The 21,201-nt window shown below is 38.1% G+C and overlaps 1 protein-coding gene across 2 annotated transcripts in view; it reads left to right on the forward strand.

Moving 5' to 3' along the window:
* Positions 1 to 21,201, forward strand: part of STK3 (serine/threonine kinase 3) — a 308,668-nt gene that overhangs the window by 73,322 nt on the left and 214,145 nt on the right. For both annotated transcript variants that reach the window (XM_019973823.2, XM_019973824.2), the window contains exons 5-6: positions 12,737 to 12,901; positions 13,409 to 13,576. In XM_019973823.2, coding sequence (XP_019829382.2) covers positions 12,737 to 12,901; positions 13,409 to 13,576 — 333 coding nt within the window. The remainder of the gene's footprint in view (positions 1 to 12,736; positions 12,902 to 13,408; positions 13,577 to 21,201) is intronic.

Consider the following 21,201-nt stretch of genomic DNA (forward strand, 5'->3'; position numbering starts at 1 on the left):
TATAGTCCCTCCAATAGTCTTGCTCTTCTACCTTAACTAAGTACATTAAACCTACAAAGGTATTTCCTTGGCTTCCCTAATTGGTAAGCTGCCCAGTTTTCACCTTAGTTGCTGTACTTCTTGGCATTTCTCCCAGTTCTATTTCCCTTTCTTAAGTCAGGCCCACTTTCACACACTGTATTTTTATATTGTACGTTCCTCTCCTGGCAGACTGCCTGTCACAGCCAGACCTGCCGTGAGCCCTCCCTCCCTGTCATAAGCCTGACCCCTTAGCACTCTGTGACTGGTTATTTGGAATGATGTGGTTTAGTGGAAGGACCCTTGCATGTAGCATCAGAAGACCAAACATCAGTTCCTGGCTTGTTACATGTTAGCTCTGTGACCCCAGATACACCGTATAACTAACTCCTTTTAACTTCAGATGCCTAATCCTAAAATGGACCTAATATCATATTACTTGCCTTACCTACCTCAGTGTTTTCTTGTGAGGAACAAAGATGATGAGTGTCAGAGCATTTTGTAACCTGCCAAGTTCTATATAAATGTAAATTGTATTTTGTTACTATTAAGGCAGAAACTTAAAAAGATAGTATTTAGTTTTTAATGATTTATCATTGATTTAAGAATTTTATATTTGTTGAAATAGTGGATATCCTGTAGTATTAGAAAAACATTAAAAGATCATTATGTCTTATCCAGTAAAATATTATTTAATTTTAGGAAATCAAGAAGTTAGTTTTTTTCAGAAAATGGAAATTTAGCTCCTTAGGTAGCAAATCTAATTTTAACAGTTTTAGATGAAGCTCTTTTAAAATCATATTGTATAATTCTTTATACCTTTAACCAAAATGTATAAGTGCTTTCCATTTTAATAATATAAATAAAGGGGAAAAAATAATAGGAGCACATTGTAAAAATTCCAAATAGTACAGAAGAGGAATTTAGCATTTACTCACTCATCCCTCAGTTTTACTTCCTGGAGGAGATGTCAGTTACCAGTTTCTTGTGGCTTCTTTCAGTGCATGCATTTTTTGAAAAAAAAATTTTTTTAATTGAAGGATAATTTCTTTACAGAATTTTGTGTTTTTTAAAAAATCTGCCATAGGTACACCCATGTCCCCTCCCTCCCAAACCTCCCTCCCATCTCCCTCCCCACCCCACCCTTCAGCCTGTAACAGAGCCCCTGTTTGAGTTCCCTGGGTCATACCCATTGGCTGTCTGTTTTACACATGGTGTTGTAAATTTCTATGTTACTCTCTCCATACATTCCCCCTTCTCCCTCCTCTCCTCCCGTGTCCATAGGTCTGTTCTCTGTGTCTGTTTCTTCATTGCTGCCCTGAAAATAAATTCATCAGAGCCATCTCTTCAGATTCCATATATATGTCAGTATACGATATTTATATTTCTCTTCCTGACTTACTTCACTGTATAATGGGCCTCTAGTTTTATCCACCTCATTAGAACAGATTCAAATGTTTTCCTTTTTATGGCTGAGTAGTATTCCATTGTATATATGTACCACAGCTTCTTTATCCATTCATCTGTTGGTGGACATCTAGGTTGCTTCCATGTTCTAGTTCTTGTAAATAGTGCTGCAGTGAACATTGGGGTACATGTGTCTTTTTCAGTTTGGGTTTCCTCGGGGTATATGCTTAGGAGTGGGATTGCTGGATCATATGGTGGTTTTATTCCTGGCTATTTAAGGGGTCTCTATACCGTCTTCCATAGTGGCTGTATCAGTTTACATTCCCACCAGCAATGCAAGAGTGTTCCCTTTTCTCCACACTGTCTCCAGCATATTGTTTGTAGACTTTTTGATGGTGGCCATTCTGACTGGTGTGAGGTGGTATCTCACTGTAGTTTTGATTTGCATTTCTCTAATAATGAGCGATGTTGAGCATCTTTTCATGTGCTTGTTAACCATCTGTATGCCTTCTTTGGAGAAATGTCTCTTCAGGTCCCTTTCCCACTTTTTGATTGGGTTGTTTGCTCTTCTGGTATTGAGTTGTATAAGCTGCTTGTATATTTTGGAAATTAATTCTTTATCAGTTGTTTCCTTTGCTATCATTTTCTCCCATTCTGAGGGTTATCTTTTCACCTTGTTTGTAGTTTCCTTTGCTGTGCAAAAACTTTTTAAGTTTAATTAGGTCCCACTTGTTTATTTTTGTTTTTATTTCCATTACTCTTGAAGGTGGGTCATAGAGGATCTTGCTTTGATTTATGTCATGGAGTGTTCTGCCTAAGTTCTCCTCTAAGAGTTTAATAGTTTCTGGCCTTACATTTAGGTCTTTAATCATATTTTGTTTTAAACAAGAGATTCATACTGCATGTGTTGGTGTTCTATACTTTGCTTTTTTTTTTTCAAACTTCTTTTTTTCTTTTATTTTTTTTCCTTGGCCAGCCAGCCAGGAGATGAATTTTATTTTTCAACTTTTGATGTATCTCAGAGATATTCCCATATCAGTATATAGGTCTGTGTGTATGTAACAGAATGTGTTTTTTTCAGTACTTTGGATAAAATGGGCTCCAACTTACATTGTAATCAAAGCTGAAGGAAACTTTTGTAGGTATGTATTGGCTGTAGTGCATGGGTTTGCAGAACCAGACAGGACTGAGCGACTGAACCGAACTCATTGTTGTACCTGTGTTGTTCTGGCCATTGGTTACATTCTGAGAAATGAAATTACTAGGTTAGAGGGCATGTTCGTGTGACAATTCCTTTTCTTTCTTTTTTTTTTTTGGAGAGGGGGCAGTTTCACTTTGAATTATGAAAGGATTTTGGATTTTGCTTTCAGTGGCTTCCTGCTTAACTGCATGCTTTGGCATCTCTTCATCTTAAAATTAGAAATTTTGACTAAAAAAATGCACTGGGATAGTTAGGGAGTTTGGCATGGACTAGGTACACACTGCTATATTTAAAATGGATAACCATCAAGGAGCTACTGTATAGCACAGGGGGCTCTGATCAGTGTCATGTGGCAGCCTGGATAGGAGGTAAGTTTGAGGGGAGAAATGGTTGCATGTATATGTAGGACTGAATCCCTTTGCTGTCTACCTGAAACTGTCACGGCATTGTTAATCGGCTGTACTCCAACATGAAATAAGAAATTTAAAAAATCCATTGGAATTTTAAGCTAGTTTATTTATCTATTAGCTAGTACTGCAAATCTACTACTACTACTATAAATGATTTTATTATTACATTCTCCACAGTAGCTTTTCTGCTTCTAGTCTTTAGATGAAGGCTACTGTCACAGTTTCCTTCTTAAAAGTTCAGGTATGATCGTACCATCTTTTCATTTAAAAATATGTAGGCACATAAAGCCGAGTTAACCCTAACCTACCTTTGCCATTTTGCACCGTTCTCCTATACACACTGCATTCGGACACAAAGAACTGGTACTAGACTTCATTCATTTTTATGCCCCGTTTCCTTTACACATACCTAGTATTTCTTTGGAGAAGGCAATGGCACCCCACTCCATTACTCTTGCCTGGAAAATCCCATAGACGGAGGAGCCTGGTGGGCTGCAGTCCATGGGGTCACTAAGAGTAGGACATGACTGAGCGACTTCACTTTCACTTTTCACTTTCATGCATTGGAGAAGGAAATGGCAACCCACTCCAGTGTTCTTGCCTGGAGAATCCCAGGGACGGGGGAGGCTGGTGGGGTGCCGTCTATGGGGTTGCAGAGTCGGACACGGCTGAAGTGACTTAGCAGTAGCAGTATTTCTTTTCCTCTTTGGTCTCCTGACAAACCTTGTACATTTTTCAAGAGGCAGCTCGAAAGTCTCCTCCTCTATGAAGACTTCCTTGAATAGGGAGAGTGGTGTGGTGAGATTGTCAAGGCTACAGGAACTGTATCATTCAAGGCCTTGAGGGTTAAAGTGTATGGTTTGGATTTTACTTTAAGAGTACTGGTTCTGATGCAGTATTGGTTCTTATAATCACCTTAGACACTGCTATCCTGGAGTGCTCCTATACCTAATCTTATTGTACCTGGCATTGCTTAATATCATAGTTGTTTGTTCCTGTTCCCTTCCTTTCCCACTCAATTATGAGCACCATGAAGGCAAGGGCAGAATAACAGATTCTCAGTAAATTTTTGTTGGTGCCTACCATCTGTTGTTGTGTGTGGATATTGAATGAAATGATACCTGTAATGTGGCAGGTACAGTAAATACTCAGTAAGTGTAAGTTGTTGGTGTTGTCATTATCATCACTGGACAGATAAATCCTCACTTGGGAATAAAGGGTCCTTTTTTGAAAGAGATTAGATTTGATGCAGGCCTTAAAAGTCTATGTAGGGATTACATTGGTGAGTTTTGCTCAGATAGTTTTCAAAACTTCATGAAAATTCAAGGTGCAAGTTAAAACTTGAAATTTGATAATACAATATCTATAGTTATCTGTCTGTGGCACATGAAAGGGGAACTATGTCTCATTTTTAGGTTTGTTTCTTTAATAGTGAGTACTATATGTAGAATTATTCTTACTGTTTTATTTTTCAAAAAATTCCAGGGTACTTCTGACATACATCTGGGTTTAAAAAGTGACTACAGCTCTCTTTTTAAAATGGTAGTTTTGGTGATATACATTCTGTTATTTTTCTGTTGATTAGTCATGATGCAGTGGTATTGAGTGAGTAATAGTTACATAATCACAATAGTAAAAGATGTTTACCAATTTTCACAGTCAATAGCCAGACAAAAAAATAAAAGATAATCACAATTTTAAGCCATAATGGGAACATGATTAACCTAACAATATAAAATATTTACATACGATTTGGGGAGTCAGGCAGAGTGATGTGGTAAGTGAAAGTGCATACACGCACAAGTATCATCTATTCAGCCAGTCTGTGTCTTTTGGTTGGTGCATTTAATCCATTTACATTTAAGGTAATTGATGCTTTTGAACTGTGGTGTTGGAGAAGACTCTTGAGAGTCCCTTGGACTGCAAGGTGATCCAACCAGTCCATTCTGAAGGAGATCAGCCCTGGGATTTCTTTGGAAGGAATGATGCTAAAGCTGAAACTCCAGTACTTTGGCCACCTCATGGGAAGAGTTGACTCATTGGAAAAGACTCTGATGCTGGGAGGGATTGGGGGCAGGAGGAGAAGGGGAAGACAGAGGATGAGATGGCTGGATGGCATCACTGACTCGATGGACGTGAGTCTGAGTGAACTCCAGGAGTTGGTGATGGACAGGGAGGCCTGGCGTGCTGCAATTCATGGGGTCGCAAAGAGTCGGACACGACTGAGCCACTGATCTGATCTGATGATCCTATTACCGTCTCTTTAATTGTTTGGGGTTTATTGTCTATAGGTCTTTTCCTTCTTTTGTGTTTCCTGCCTAGAGAAGTTCCTTTAGCATTTGTTGTAAAGCTGATTTTTGCTGTAAAGCTGAATTCTTTTAACTTTTGCTTGTCTGGAAAGCTTTTGATTTCTCCACCAAATCTGAATGAGAGTCTTGCTGGGTAGAGTATTCTTGGTAGGTTCTTTCCTTTCATCACTTTAAATATATCGTGGCATTCCCTTTTGGCATGTAGATTTTCTGTTGAGAAATCAGCTGATAGCCTGATGGGAGTTCCCTTGTATGTTATATGTCGTTTTTCCTATGTTGCTTTTAGTATTTTATCTTTGTTTTTAATATTTGTCAGTTTGATTACTGTGTGTCTCAGCGTGTTCCTCCTTGGGTTTATCCTGCCTGGGACTCTCTGTATTTCCTGGACTTGGTTGACTATTTCCTTTTGCATATTAGCAAAATTTTCAGAAAAATTTCAGGGAAATTAGGATAATTTGAAATTAGCTCTTCAAATATTTTCTCAGGTTCTTTCTCTGTTCTCCTTCTGGGATCCCTATAATGCAAATTTGGTGTGTTTAATGTTGTCCCTGAGGTCTCTTAGGCTGTCTTCATTTCTTTTCATTCTTTTTTCTATATTCTGTTCTGTGGCAGTGATTTTCACCATTCTGTCCTCCAGGTCATGTATCTGTTCTTCTGCCTCAGTTATTCTGCTGTTGATTCCTTCTGGTGTATTATTCATCTCTGTTTGTTTGTTCTTTAGTTATTCTAGGTCTTTGGTAAACATTTCTTGCATCTTCTCCATTCTGAGATCCTGGATCATCTTCACTATCATTATTCTGAATTCTTTTTCTGGAAGGTTGCTCAGCCCCACTTCATTTAGTTGTTTTTCTGGGGTTTTATCTTGTCCCTTCATCTGGGACATAACTTTCTGCTTTTTCATGCTGATTAACTTTCTGTAATGTGGTTTTGTTTTAGCCACTGTGGGACTGTGGTTCTTCTTGCTTCTTCTGTCTGCCTTCTGATGGAGGAGGCTAAGCGACTTGTGTAAGCTTCCTGATGGGAGGGACTGATGGTGAGAAAAACTGGGAATTGCTTTGGTGGCCAGGGCCTTTGCTCAGTAAAGCTTTAATCCAATTATCTGCTGATGGGTGGGGTTGTGCTCCCTCCCTTGTAGTTTGGCGTGAGGGGACCCAGCCCTGGGGTCTCTGGGCTGTATGGTAGAATTAATGGTAACCTCCAAGAGGGATTATGCCAAGGGAGACCTTCCTGGACTACTGCTGCCAGTGCCCCTGTCCCTGGGGTGAGCCCCTGCTGACCCACGCCTCCACAGGAGACCCCTCAGCACTAGCAGGTAGTTTTGATTCAGTGTTCTGTGGGATCACTGCTCCTTTCTTCTGCATCTTGGCGTGCCTAAGAGTTTGTTTGTGCCCTCCAAGACTGGAGTCTCTGTTTCCCCCTAGTCCTGTGAAAGTCCTATAATTAAATCCTGCTGGCCTTCAAGTTGAGATTCCCTGGGGATCCCCAGTCCCTTTGTTGGATCCCCAGGTGGGGAAGCTTGATGTGGGGTTCAGAACCTTCCTAATAGTGGGAGAACTTCTTTGGTGTTATTGTTCTTCAGTTTGTGGGTCACTCACCTGGCAGGTATGGGATTTGATTTCATTGTGATTGTACCCCTCCTATTGTCTCACTGGCTTCTTCTTTGTCTTTGGACATGGGGTTTCTTTTCTTGGTGGATTCCAGCGTCCTCCTGTCGATGGTTGTTTAACAGCTAGTGGTGATTTTGATGTTCTTGCCGGAGGAGATGAGTGCCCGTCTTTCTACTCTGCCATCTTGAACCAGAAGCCCCAACATATTATTTTATATGCACAGATAATTATATAAAAAATATAGAATTTAGCTAAGAGTGTCAGTTTCATTTTTAGAAAAATAAAATTCTTAATTTTGTATGAATTTTCAAAACCTCCCTTGAATTTGTTTTTACTAGTGTAAAAACATTAAGGCACTATGAGTATCTTAAAACAGCTTGTGCATGTGCCCTTGAGACACGTTGGTGGGTGCTTTTTTATCAAAACCATATACATGGTGACATATTAAATGTATCATATTATTATACTAATCATATGACTCTAGAAACAAAAGTAACCAGAGGACTTAAAGCCTATCAAAACCATCTTTTTGTTTTTGTACAATGGGATTCTTTTTAAATTTGCCAATGAATTCATACCAGTATTGAAACCAGATGTAGACTTCCGTCTTTTAATGTATTAGCTCAGCTATAAAGTCTTATTTCCATCTCTGATTACTGACTGTTTCATTCATGGTTTATTATCTCTTTCCTGCCCTCCTTTTTCTTTTTTTTTTTTTAAACTAGAGTCTAAATATGATTCAAATGATTTTAAGATGACATTGCCCCCATTTGTGTAGTGACAGAAATAAAAGTAAATCTGTATTGAATTGATGATAACCTAATTAAATCCACAAATGAAGTACTCTCAATAAAATTTTTCATTGGAAAGGATTCTTGACAGATACTACTAAAAGAAGTGTTAGTTGTGGTTTGAGTGTTTTTCGTCTTAGAACTTAAATCCTACTTTACTTCTTTCTGTATAAAAGCAGATCTTCTCTCTTTTGTTTTTTTCTTTTCTTTCTATATATTTTCAATATAAAGCTTATGATTTTGAAATTTATCTGAACTGATTAAAAGTCATATTTATAGAAATAAAAAAGATATTACATAAAATTTTTGGTTTTTCTCTGTTGCCAAATAGAAACCTAGTCACTTTTAGTAACTGATTTTGTTTGTATGTAAGTGAAATTTACGTTTAAAGATTGTTTGAAAACAAAACTCTCTTTAGGAAAATGACTGTCAATGAACTCCCTTACCCCTTCCCTCTAAATAGTGAGTATGTGTCCAAAGGATGTGAAATAAACATCTAGACCAAGGCCTACATCTGGGAAGGACTACTTTCCTTTCTTGCCTATTCTCCATTCAGTACAGTTCAGTTCAGTCGCTCAGTCATGTCCAACTCTTTGCAACCCTATGAATCGCAGTACGCCAGGCCTCCCTGTCCATCACCAACTCCCGGAGTTCACTCAGACTCAAGTCCATCGAGTCAGTGATGCCATCCTGCCATCTCATCCTCTGTCGTCCCCTTCTCCTCTTGCCCCCAAGCCCTCCCAGCATCAGAGTCTTTTTCAATGAGTCAACTCTTCGCATGAGGTGGCCAAAGTACTGGAGTTTCAGCTTTAGCATCATTCCTTCCAAAGAAATCCCAGGGCTGATCTCCTTCAGAATGGACTGGTTGGATCTCCTTGCAGTCCAAGGGACTCTCAAGAGTCTTCTCCAATACCGCAGTTCAAAAGCATCAATTCTTCGGTGCTCAGCCTTCTTCACAGTCCAACTCTCACATCCATACATGACCACTGGTAAAACCATAGCCTTGACTAGACGGACCTTTGTTGACAAAGTAGTGTCTCTGCTTTTCAATATGCTATCTAGGTTGGTCATAACTTTTCTTCCAAGGAGTAAGCGTATTTTAATTTCATGGCTGCAGTCACCATCTGCAGTGATTTTGGAGCCCCCCAAAATAAAGTCTGACACTGTTTCCACTGTTTCCCCATCTATTTCCCATGAAGTGATGGGACTGGATGCCATGATCTTCATTTTCTGAATGTTGAGTTTTAAGCCAGCTTTTTCACTCTGTGACCCAAAATATATGTTGAGTGGTTTAAATGTTGAAATAGATATTATTCTTTTCCAAAGCGCATTTGCTACCCTTGATATTTAATAGAGACCAGATAAACATTTATTCTTCTAAATTTGTCAAGATTTACCTGAAATTTTTGCACTTAAGGCTGAAATTTGGCTGCCTTTACTCTTTGTTGAATACATACTTTGAATCTCATCTTTGGAAAAGCCTTGCTACTCTGTGCTTATATTGAGGCTAATTCATGCATTCATGTTTGTGTGAAACTCATATAAAAGACTCTATAACTGTAAATTAATTTTAAAAATTTAAATCAACATGATGTCTCTGTGTTCTAGAAAATGCTTGTTTACTTGTTAATTGTTAAAATGATTTTTTCAAGGGATACAAACCTTTCATTTTGTAATTGAAGTTAAAAGTCTTAAAGTGCAGATACCACATTTGAGCCTTAATATTCAAAGGGATTGTTAGAATAATACTGTACACAAATAATTTTAATTTAAGACATATCCGTGTACTATTAGAATCATTGGCTATTGCATCTTTTTTTTTTTTTGATTAGAGGGAAGATATGAAATGAACCCCTAAAGTAGAGGGAGGGATTTATTACTGAATAGAGAAAGGCATAATGGGAAAGAGACTTCAGAAACTTCATGTTTGCTTCAGATCTGTCCTCTCCACCTTTATTAATTCAGGGCCAAATACTGGCTGTGGCCTCAGGTATTCTTGTAAACTTCATAAAAACTAGTACTGTCAGCTTCTTCACCACTGTATACCCAGCACCTTTAGCAGGACTTTTACAAGAGATCCAGTGCAGTGGATACTTGTTGAAAGAACAGATGCCCAAATTAGTGTGAATGCCCAAATTAGTGAAAAATAAAAATGGATGCCCAAATTAGTCTTTTGTTAAGAAAAGACGACGAAGATCTTTTGTAATGTTATAGAATCATAGAATTGGAATGAACCTTGAAAGTCATTTAGCAAAACCAGACAGTTCATGAATCAACTATCTCTGGCAAGTCTTCCTTTAGTCTTTCTGTGGATTTGTCCAGTGGCAAATGCTTTACAGTGTTCAGTGCTTTACAGCACTGAAATCAGATTCATCCTGAGACCTAAGTATAGTAGGTCCATTTAATTTTCAACTTTCTCTAGCGTGGCTCTGAAATACAGGATATAGGAGCAGAGACAACAAGCCAAGAAGTTAATGAAGGATTAGTTGAATTATTGGTTGGAAATAGTGGAATGCTAGGAGGATAAAAATTGAAGTCTAGGTAACTGAAAAGGTCAGCATTAGAGTGACTAAACATGACACAGTTTTTTGGACTGGTACTGCTTTTATAACAGCCTGAGCTCTTTAATCTTTATAGTAGGGATGTGGAATCGGGAGAGCGGAGAGAACCCGGGCCCGTAAGACAGCACCACCGCTTCGCATTCCTCTGCAGTGGTGTGGTGACCCCTTAGCACCCCTGCCTCTTACCCACCCACCGGGGCTGCAGACCACTAAGTTTAAAAGACTGGGGCCATCAGATGTGAATTTCTCTTTTCCTTTAGTAACTACAAGTCTGTACCCATTCATTCATTCTTTATCGATTGCTGACTGTATGCCAGGTGTGGTTCCATCAGTGTATGCACTGATGCGGATACATCAGCGAACCAGACAAAGATCTCTGCTCTTTTGGACCCTTTTCCTAGTGCAGTACTGTTCAGTAGAAACCTAGCGTGGGCTGCGTATATAACTCTAAACTTTCTAGTACCCACATTCAAAAAAAAAAAAGCAGCAGGTGAGGTTAATTTTAATGTATTAAGTATAGGCGGGGCCTCCCTGGTGGCTCAGACAGAAAAGAATCAGCCTGCAATGCAGGAGATGCAGGTTCCCTGGGTTGGGAAGACCCCTGCAGAGGGGATTGGCTGCCCACTCCAGTATTGTTGTCTAGAGAATTCCATGGACAGAGGAGCCTGGCATTATAGTCCATGGAGTCACAAAGACTTGGACCTGACAGAGTGACAAACATTTTTTTCACTGATACTAATTTTATGTTATATAATATTAATAACATTAACACATTTTAAATATAATAATATAATTAGTATATAAATGTCATTTAACTGTGTAAGCAGTATGTACGTTATTAGAGACACCTTACATTTCCTTTTTGGTACTAGGCCTTTAACTTTGGTATATTTTATATTTATAGCATATCTCAGTTGGATTAGCTATGTTTCAAATGCTGGAGAGCTACTGTGTTGAATAGTGCAGCTTCAGAATATAGTGCTTGCTCTCTGTGGACCATGAAGTCAGTCCATCTGGTCTGAGGTAGAGAATCAGTTCCTAAAAGTATTAGAATTTTCAAATAATCCAGACTCCTTATCCACGGCCTGCAAAGCTTTACGTGGTCTGTGCAGTATTTTTATGACAGTATATATTGGTGTTTTATGTAAATGTAAACCACCTGGCAATTTGCTTAGAAATTTTAACACAATAAAGGTTTTTTAAATTGAGGAAAATTCGTATAAGATTTACCATTTTAAAGGGAAAAATTCCTTGTCATTAGTGCATTTACAATATTGTGTAATTACTACCCCTGTGTAGTTCCAAAATATTTTCATCACCTTGCTATCCTTTAAGCAGTTTCTCTCCATCCCACTTCTCCCTCTTGTCCCTGGCAGTCACCAGTCTGCTTTCTTTTTCTGTGAATTTGCCTGTTCTTAACATTTCATAAAAGTGGGATCATACAATATGTGCTTTCTGTTGCGTCTGGCTTCTTTCACTTAGCATAATGTTTTCGAGGTCCATCCACATTGCAACACATGTCTGTACTTTATTCCTTTTCATGACTAAATAATATTCCATTGTTTGTGTATACCATAATTTGTTTATCCATTCCTCTGTGATAGACATTTGGGTTGTCTTAGCCTTTTGGCCATTGTGACTAGTGCTACTGTGAACACTCATGTACATGTTTGTTTGAGTACCTGTATTTTACTTTTGTCAAATGGTGATAATCTACTGCATAGGGTTGTTATAAAGATAAAGGAGCTAACGCATGTGGAACTGTTAGCACAATGCCTGGTACAGATAGCACTGGCTCTGGTGCTATCGGTATAGAAAGGCTTTACGTTTGCACCTCGCTCCTCCTTTTTCCTTCCCCTGATGGCCTGTTTTTGTGTTTCCGTTCTCCTAGTCTCTCTCTGACATTCTCATTTCTGACTTCTCATTATTAGAGTTGGAAGTCTAGAACCTGGGTGGGTTGAGAGTGCCTCACTGGGAGGAGGAGTGGTATTGGTGTCCATGCTTCGCGCAGGAGGCTCTTGGCAGCCCACCCCTCCGCATTTCCTCTGCTTTGTGTGACACTCTTGGTTTCCACTGTCAGCAGTAAAGTGAGGAGGTACCGCAGGGAAGGGTGTCTCTGGATTTACTTTTTCAGGACAGATAACTGTCATATTGTCACCTCAGATGGCGTAGGGAAGAGTGATTTCTTAGGGTCATGGTGACTCTTGGAATATGTTACGTGCTTTAGGAATGACATGGATAATTTTAAAGAAAGGAGAAATTGAATGATGACATTTTCTTTCATCAGAAAAAGAGGTTCTCGGTACTTTACCGTTTAGCCTTTTCCTAAAAGTTTAGTGGTCTTTAGAAAGAAGTGCTTGTTAACAATGCTCTCTTGTAAGAGTTTAGTTGTCTTAGCATTTCAGTTGAGTTTTTAAAATATTTCTTTCCAGTTAACAGAAGATGAAATTGCAACCATTCTCAAATCTACTTTGAAAGGACTAGAATACTTACACTTTATGAGAAAAATACACAGAGATATAAAAGCTGGAAATATTCTCCTCAATACAGAAGGACATGCAAAACTGGCGGATTTTGGAGTTGCTGGTCAGTTAACGGTAAGTGTGATGCTTTTGGAAGCGCTGTTGGTTTGTATTGTCCAGGTTCGAGTGTGACTAAACCTTGATAATATCTTTTGAGGGTTATGAAAAGAAATGCATAACTTCATTGCTTCAGGGAGAGGAAGCCATGATTTAGGTATTATTTAATTATTTTTTATTTACCATTTAAGAGACATTGGATGAATATGAAAGAATATATATTGCCATCAAAGTGCTTAAATATTTGGAAAGGAAAGCTACATTTGTTCATTTCTTTAGGTTTTATTGTTATAGTGCTATCTTTAATGAAGGGTAGTAGAGTTAAGTTACTTGCAGACTCTTGGTTATTTCAGAATTCTAAATTCCTAAATATGTCATGTCACAACTGGCTGAAATTTTAGGAAACTAGTCAATTTCAGATCTGACCTGTAGTATTTGAGGGTTTCAGATATTTAGTTTAAGGAACACGTTGGCCAATACGTTTCCTTAGTGTTTTGTAGTTATATCTATGTCATGTTCTTGCAGGATACAATGGCGAAACGCAATACTGTGATAGGAACTCCGTTTTGGATGGCTCCTGAGGTCATTCAGGAAATAGGCTACAACTGTGTGGCTGACATCTGGTCCCTTGGCATTACTTCTATAGAAATGGCGGAAGGAAAACCTCCTTATGCTGATATACATCCCATGAGGGTAAGAAAGTGATGGAAAATGTCAATGTTAAAAGCGCTCCAGTTTTGTAGTGTGAGTGTAAATAAACATGGAGTAAAAAGATCATTTGAATTTGGATTCTGTGCAAAAATTAGTAAAATTATCTGTTAGGGATTAGTGACTGTTCACTTCTTTTCACCATCACATCCTTAACTGGGAGGAAAAGAAGTGAAGCCTGTATTTCTCTCTACAGTGGCTGTTTTTTCTCCCCGCAAAGTATACCTGCTGAATTTCCCCATGATTTAAATAGAAGAAAGGGCTGGTAAATCCACTACATTATTCAGTTCCTCATATTCTGAATGTAACAGTGGAGGCTTGGAAGAAATCCATTCTCTTCTACTTACCCTGCATATTGTACCTTTTTGTGTTTTTGTTTCTCTAGTTGAGCTAATATTAAAAAAGAATCCTGATTTCTAATATTGCTATGTATCTGTAAGTGAATTAAGCTTTTATTTTTAGTGTTCAGTGAGAAAATGGAATTCCTTTTATGAATATTATTTTATGCTTTTATGAACTCCTTTTCCATGATAAATTTTTGAGTCTGAAATGTATAGATTTCATATTCAAGTCTAATTGCCACTGCTTTAGAGGTTGTGATGAACAGTTTTAAAATTTATTAGTATGTGAATCTTAATTCATTATAGATAAGTACATTTATCTTTGTAAACTTATTGCCCTCTAGTGGCTGTATTCAACTCAAGAAGAAAGGATGTAGAAATGAAGGCAGAAAGAAGGTAGAGGAGGGAGAGGGAGAGAATGTGTGTGTGTGTGTGTGTGTGTGTGTGTGTGTAAAGAAAAGAAGGTGATTTCAGGGTAGATGGAGAAATGTGTGAAGTAAACAGATGGGAGGAAAAAGAATGCAGTATTTTAGAGTATTTGAAAAAGAAGAATAAATTAAAATTCTGATACTATAGTGCTATTATGAATTGAACTTCAGTAGTATAGATAATAATGTGCTATACTGAAATATTTAAAAATCTGCCTGCCACTTTAAAGAGAACTCTTTGAGGAACGTAATTGTGTATGATATGTGTCGTCTTCCTTGTACATATAAACTCTTGCTAAAGCGAAACAAAAATAGCATGAATTCTTTGAAAATATTGACATGAAATATAACTAGGTCAGCATAAAACAATCAATACAATTCTCATTTCTTTTCTGATTATTAGATATCTTTGGTACTTTCAGCTAGAAAGTTTTTAGGGTGATCCTCAGCTAGATATATTTGAGTTTAAGTTAGTGAGGTTAACCAAAGTATCCAAGACAGCCTAGCTAAGTGCCATAGCTGGGATTTAACCCAGGACTTAAGAGTATTACTGTTCTGCTTCCTCCAGTATAAATCTTATTTTTTCCAACCAAACAGTTCCACATATTCACTTTGACCATGAGGTAGTCTCTTTAGCAGATAGCCAAGGATTTAAAAAATAAAGCACAGAGTAACTTCTCTCATTGCAAATTACGTGGCACTATGTCAGAACCAAGTATACTCCTAATCCAACATGATTTCTTTTTTTAAAAAATTTCAAAAATGTTTATATCCAGGTCTTAAGAATTGAAAGCTGAGTCAGTCATTTTTTGATTAAAAAAACAAAACAGGAATCCATGACCTCCTTCCTTCCTGCCCAATTAATAATAGAACCAAGTTGAGAAATTTTGGACGACTGGGCTTGGTTAGAGGTGCCAGTTAAGTCGTCCCCGCCCCCGGCACACCTGCACATCTTCCATCCCCCAGTTCCTGCTGTGTGTGCCTGGGTCGGCACCTGGCCCATCTCAGTGTGTGTGCACGGGACTTTGCCCTCTGACATCGTATGGCCAGAAATTACAACTCAGTGACAAAGCTTAGGATTCCCTTTTTCTCTCGCTTTTTACATAGTTAAATTTTGGCTTGAATGACATGTTCTGTGCTCAACAAATCTACTTTCTTAGTTTTCATTTTATCTTTTTTACCCCCATGGTAATTTCTTAGGGCCGTCCTAACATATTACCATAAATTTGGTGGCTTAAAACTATAGAACTTTATTCTCTTACAATTCTGGAGGCCAGCAATTTGAAATGAAGGTGTTGACAGAGCTGCAGTCCTTCCAGAAGCTCTAAAGGAGACTCCGTTTTCTGCCCCCTCCAGCTTTGGGGTGGCGGCTGCCAGCAGTCCTTGACATTCCTTGGGTTGTAGCTACATCTCTCCAGTCCCTGCCTGCCCCTTTTACATTACTCTCTCCTTTGTGAGTGTCTGCGTTTTCCTCTTCTGTCTGTCTCAGATTTTCCTCTGCCTTTTTCTTTAAAGGACAGATGCCATTGGATTTAGGGCCCACTCCAGTAATCCAGAACAATCTCCAACTGCAGGGATTTTTTTTTTTTTCCAAATGAGATCCTGTTTAGAAGTTCTGAATATTAGGATATAGACGTATCTTTTGGGGGCCACTCTTCAACCCACTATATCCTCTATAATCTGTTCCATTTTTTCAAATTATATGTATTTAAGATAAGTAACAATTAATTTCAGGATCTATTTTCCTTGTTTTTTCTCAAATTTTTAAAATTGTGGTAAAGTATTCATAAAAATGGTATCATTTTAACCATTTTTCAGTATACAATTCAGTGGCATTAAAGTACATTCACATCACACTGTCGAGTACAGAAATTTGTATCATCCCAAACTAAAACTCTATACACATTAAAAAGTAACTCTATATTATCTCCTCCCCCAACACCTTATAACCATAATTCTCTCTGTTTCTATGAATTTGACTATTCTAAGCATCTCATATAAGTGAAATCATACAATATTTGTCCTTTTGTGTCTGCCTTCTTTCACTTAATATAATGTTTTCAAGGTTCATCCATTGTTGTAGCATATATCCAAATTCTTTTTTTAAGGCTGAATAATATTCCATAATATAAATACCACATTTTGTTTGACCATTCATCCATATTGGACACTTGAGTTGCTTCCACCTTTTGATTGTTGTGACTAGTGCTTCTATGAACATGGATGTACATTTATTGTCTGTGAGAGTCTGCTCTCAATTCCTTGGGTATATACCCAGAACTAGATTGCTGGGTCATACGGTAATTTTATGTTTAAATTTTTGAGGAACCTCTCTACTGTTTTTCATAGCATCATGCTATTTTACATTCCCACCAGCAATACACAAAGATTCCAGTTTCTCCACATTCTTGCCAACGCTTATTTTCTGTCTTTTGATAATAGACATCCTAATGAGAGTGAAGTGTTACTTCATGGTTTTGATTTACATTTCCCTAATAACTAGTGATGTTGAGTATCTTTTCATGTACTTTTTGTTCATTTGTGTATCTTCTTTGGAGAAGTGGCTATTCAGGTTATTTGCCATTTTAAAATTGGGTTGTTTTTTGTGTTGTTGAGTTTCTGGTCTCATTTTAATCAGCTTTTCTCTAGTTTGGTCTGCCGTTTTCTGTTTGCTGGCTGAAGTCTCCCAGCCCTTTGACTTTTTACTGCCTGTTTATTGTTCTTCCAGCTGTCCCCCATCACTTTTTGTATCCAATTGTAATACTCAGTCTAAGTCCCTTTATAATTCTTTTGGGTAGAATCCTCGCAGTCCTTCCCTTGGGAGGTCTTTGAGTCAAAATGTATCTCAGATTTGCTCTTCTACAAGTAGAGGATTGCTTATTTGTATTTAATTGTTGTATTACTTTGCTTTGTGCAATAGATGTGTTCTAGGGATTTTGTATAAATATTTAATAGTTGTAAATTGGAGTTTACATTTTGGGGATATTATTTTTTAAAACTAATTTTTATTGATTCCTTTAGTGATGAGAATAATGCTGTTGAAACTTATTTGCCATATAATTGTGTTTATTTTTTATCATGGACATATCCATTTTAGCAGTAATACAAAATTTAATCATTAATATTAACATTTTTGATTTAGTGTTAATGTTAAAATAGATGCCTGTTCTCATGTGGAGGCAGGAAGTCAACCTTTGGACCAGTTGGAGAATATATCTGGTTACCTACGTTGGTTATTTTGTGTCAGAGAAACTGAGTGTCACCTAAGTATGGATGTTTGATTTTTTGAAGACAAGAACCCTGGAATTTTCTTCGTATATTCTTTTACTTCTGTTCCCTTTTATTTCCTTCTGCATACATTCAGGGCGCAGTCATCGCGTCCCAGCCAGACTTTGAGGATGTAGTGGTAAGCAGTGCAGGTGTGTTTCCTGTCCTCTTGGAACTTCCGTCCCAGTGATAACTTGCATTCTGATGTTAGAATTATTTTGCTTTCTGTGTGTGTGTATGGGGAGGAAGTGCATATATATTCAGTTGTTTAGAATGTAAGACCATACACTGTAACAACTTTTATTCATTTATATGTATATTACAAATCATAAAGGATCATATGCCTATATGATTTTTATTATTTTGGTGTTACATTGCTTGTTTTTCTGCTTTGAACTTATCCTCATCTTCCTTTTTTTCCATTTCTCCCCAGTGCTGCCTTTACTTCCTTTGACTGTTCCCTATTTCCTAACAGTGTGCATACATGAATGCTCATACAGTCCCTTTTGAACCTTGACTTTTCTTTCTGTTTATACTCCATTTCTTCCCCCTATCTGTTCCCTACGTTTTTCTGCCTGATTATTTTAAGTGGTACCTTGATTCTCTTAACTATACTTTCAGATCAGAAATAGCTAAGGATCCGGAGGAGGGGGCAAATTGGATCATTGGAGAATTTCAGTACTACTTCCAGGACATGTGGTTTTTCACTCTATTTGAGAGTTAGAGTTGTTCTGCCCTGTGGTCCTAATACATGTGGGAGTACAAGGCATTCCAGCCCTAAAATCGAGGATTAAAGTTTATTACATTGACAGTTTCAACATATTTCTGTCCAGTTGGAGTTATTATTCTTGAAGAGATGAATAAGCAGGGAAAACAGAATAAACAGATCTCAATTTCTCTTGGTTGAGTCTGCTGAGGTCACCCCTGAGGGTTTCACAGGGAAGACAAATTCTCACTGTTAATTTATATTCAAACCTTGCTGTTGATGTTGCCAAGTCCTCTGTAAATATGATTAGTTTGGTAAATACTGAGGAAGCAATCATCACTTTCTCACTGACGTACTAATTATGTGAATATGAATAGTAATATTGGAGACATATTTCCATTAAGTTTTACTTAGATAAAGAATTACACTAGAATCTATCTTTTAAAGATTTTAATGTGGGATACTAACAAAGGCAATATTTCTCTGTATTTGTGTGGGAGCATTTACAGGAGACAATTGAAGTTGATTTATTAATGATTGAAGGATGATTTATATTTCATACTTTTTTGACTGTGATCCTTAGTAAGAAATATATTCCACGCTGTGACATATTATGCACATGTGGGCATGCATGTGTGTGCACACAGTTGAAACAAAATATACATAAATAGTTTCCCAGGTAGCTTAGTGGTAAAGAATGCGGCCTGCCAATGCAGGAGCCACAGGTTTGATCCCCGGGTCTGGAAGATGGCAGAAGAAATAGCAACCTACCCAGTATTCTTGCTGAGATAATCCTGTGGACAGAGAAGCCTGGCAGGTTACAGACTGTGGGGTTGCAAAGAGTCAGACACAACTGAAGGGTTCTTAGACTAGACGGACAGTACTTATCTATGTATGTCTATAATGGGTCCCATGTGAAATAAATTTTATATTGTGAATTACTATTTGTGATCCACTCTGATTTCTATTCTATCACAGTCTTATCTTCTGTTGTACTTCACCTTTTCATTTAAAAAAAAAAATGGTAGTTCAAATCAATTCAGTTGATTCTGTGACCCAGTATTGGTTTGTAACTTGAATTTTAAGGGCAAGAATCACTGTACCAACCTTTGGAAATCTGATTTCTTCCAGTGCCATAATGCTTTCATTGTTGCCACATAGTAGTGGTGACCTGGTATATGAGTCCTAAATCAATTCTGTTATCTGTAAATTAGTTATATTGGAGTACATCAGGGCTGTATATTGTCACCCTGCTTATTTAACTTATATACAGAGTATATCATGTGAAATGCCAGGCTGGATGAAGCACAAGCTGGAATCAAGATTGCTGGGAGAAATATCAATACCCTCAGATATGCAGATGACACCACTCTTATGGCAAAAAGCAAAGAAGAACTAAAGAGCCTCTTGATGAAAGTGAAAGAGGAGAGTGAAAAAGTTGGCTTAAAATTCAACATTCAGAAAACGAAGATCATGGCATCTGGTCCCATCACTTCATGGCAAATAGATGGAGAAACAGTGGAAACAGTGGCAGACTCTATTTTTGTAGGCTCCCAGATCACTGCAGATGGTGACTGCAGCCATGAAATTAAAAGACTCTTGCTCCTTGAAAGGAATGCAGTGACAAACCTAGACAGCATATTAGAAAGCAGAGACATTTTTTGCTGACAAAGGTCTGTCTAGTCAAAGCTGTGGTTTTTCCTGTGGTCATGTATGTATTTGAGAGTTGGACTGTGAAGAAGGCTGAGCGCCGAAGAATTGATGCTTTTGAACTGTGGTGCTGGAGGAGACTCTTGAAAGTCCCTTGGACTGCAAGGAGATGCAACCAGTCCATCCTGAAGGAAATCAATCCTGAATATTCATTGGAAGGGCTGATGCTGAAGCTGAAACTCCAGTAGTTTGGCCACCTTATGTGGAGGGCTGACTCCTTTGAAGAGACCCTGATGCTGGGAAAGATTGAAGGCAGGAGAAGAAGGGGACGACAGAGGATGAGGTGGTTCGATGGCATCACCGACTTGATGGACATGAGTTTGAGCAAGTTCCAGGAGTTGGTGATGGACCGGGAGGCCTGGTGTACTACAGTCCATGGGGTTGCAAAGAGTCAGACACCACAGAGCGACTGAACTGAACTGAACTGAGAGGTAGTGTTGGAGAAGACTCTTGAGAGTCCCTTGGACTGCAAAGAGATCAAACCAATCAATCCTAAAGGAAATCAGTCCTGAATATTCATTGGAGGGATTGTGCTGAAGCTGAAGCTCCAGTACTTTGGTCACGTGATGCAAAGAGCTGACTCATTAGAAAAGACCCTGATGCTGGGAAACATTGAAGGCAGGAGGAGAAGGGGACAACAGAGAATGAGATGGTTGGATGGCATCATTGACTTGATGGACGTGAGTTTAAGCAAGCTCCAGGAGATGGTGGAGGACAGAAAAGCCTGGTATGCTGCAGTTCACGGGGTCACAAAGAGTTGGACATGACTGAGCAACTGAATAGCAACAAATGGTCCATTTCACTAAATTGTTATGAAGATCATAGAAGACATTGTAAATGAGCAATATATATATAATATTAAATACTTTAGAAATATTAGGTGGCTTTATTAGGTTTTCAATCTCAAATTGAAATTATAAATTAATTCAAGTTCTTTCAGAGGGTACCCTATTTGATAATATTTACTGTTGTCTTCTTGGCTTATTGAGTAGAGTTTGAGGTATTGGAAGCTTATACAGTGCCCAGGGGAGTTTATTGCCAGCTGGGGGAGGTTGTTGAAAGCTTTTACGCCCTTGCTTATGGCTGCTGAGATGACTTCTGCAGCCTCTACTGGAAACAATATGGAAATAATGAGCCCACGAGGACAGAGAGACATGT

Source organism: Bos indicus, chromosome 14, assembly GCF_029378745.1.
Source record: "Bos indicus isolate NIAB-ARS_2022 breed Sahiwal x Tharparkar chromosome 14, NIAB-ARS_B.indTharparkar_mat_pri_1.0, whole genome shotgun sequence".
Taxonomy (NCBI): domain Eukaryota; kingdom Metazoa; phylum Chordata; class Mammalia; order Artiodactyla; family Bovidae; genus Bos; species Bos indicus.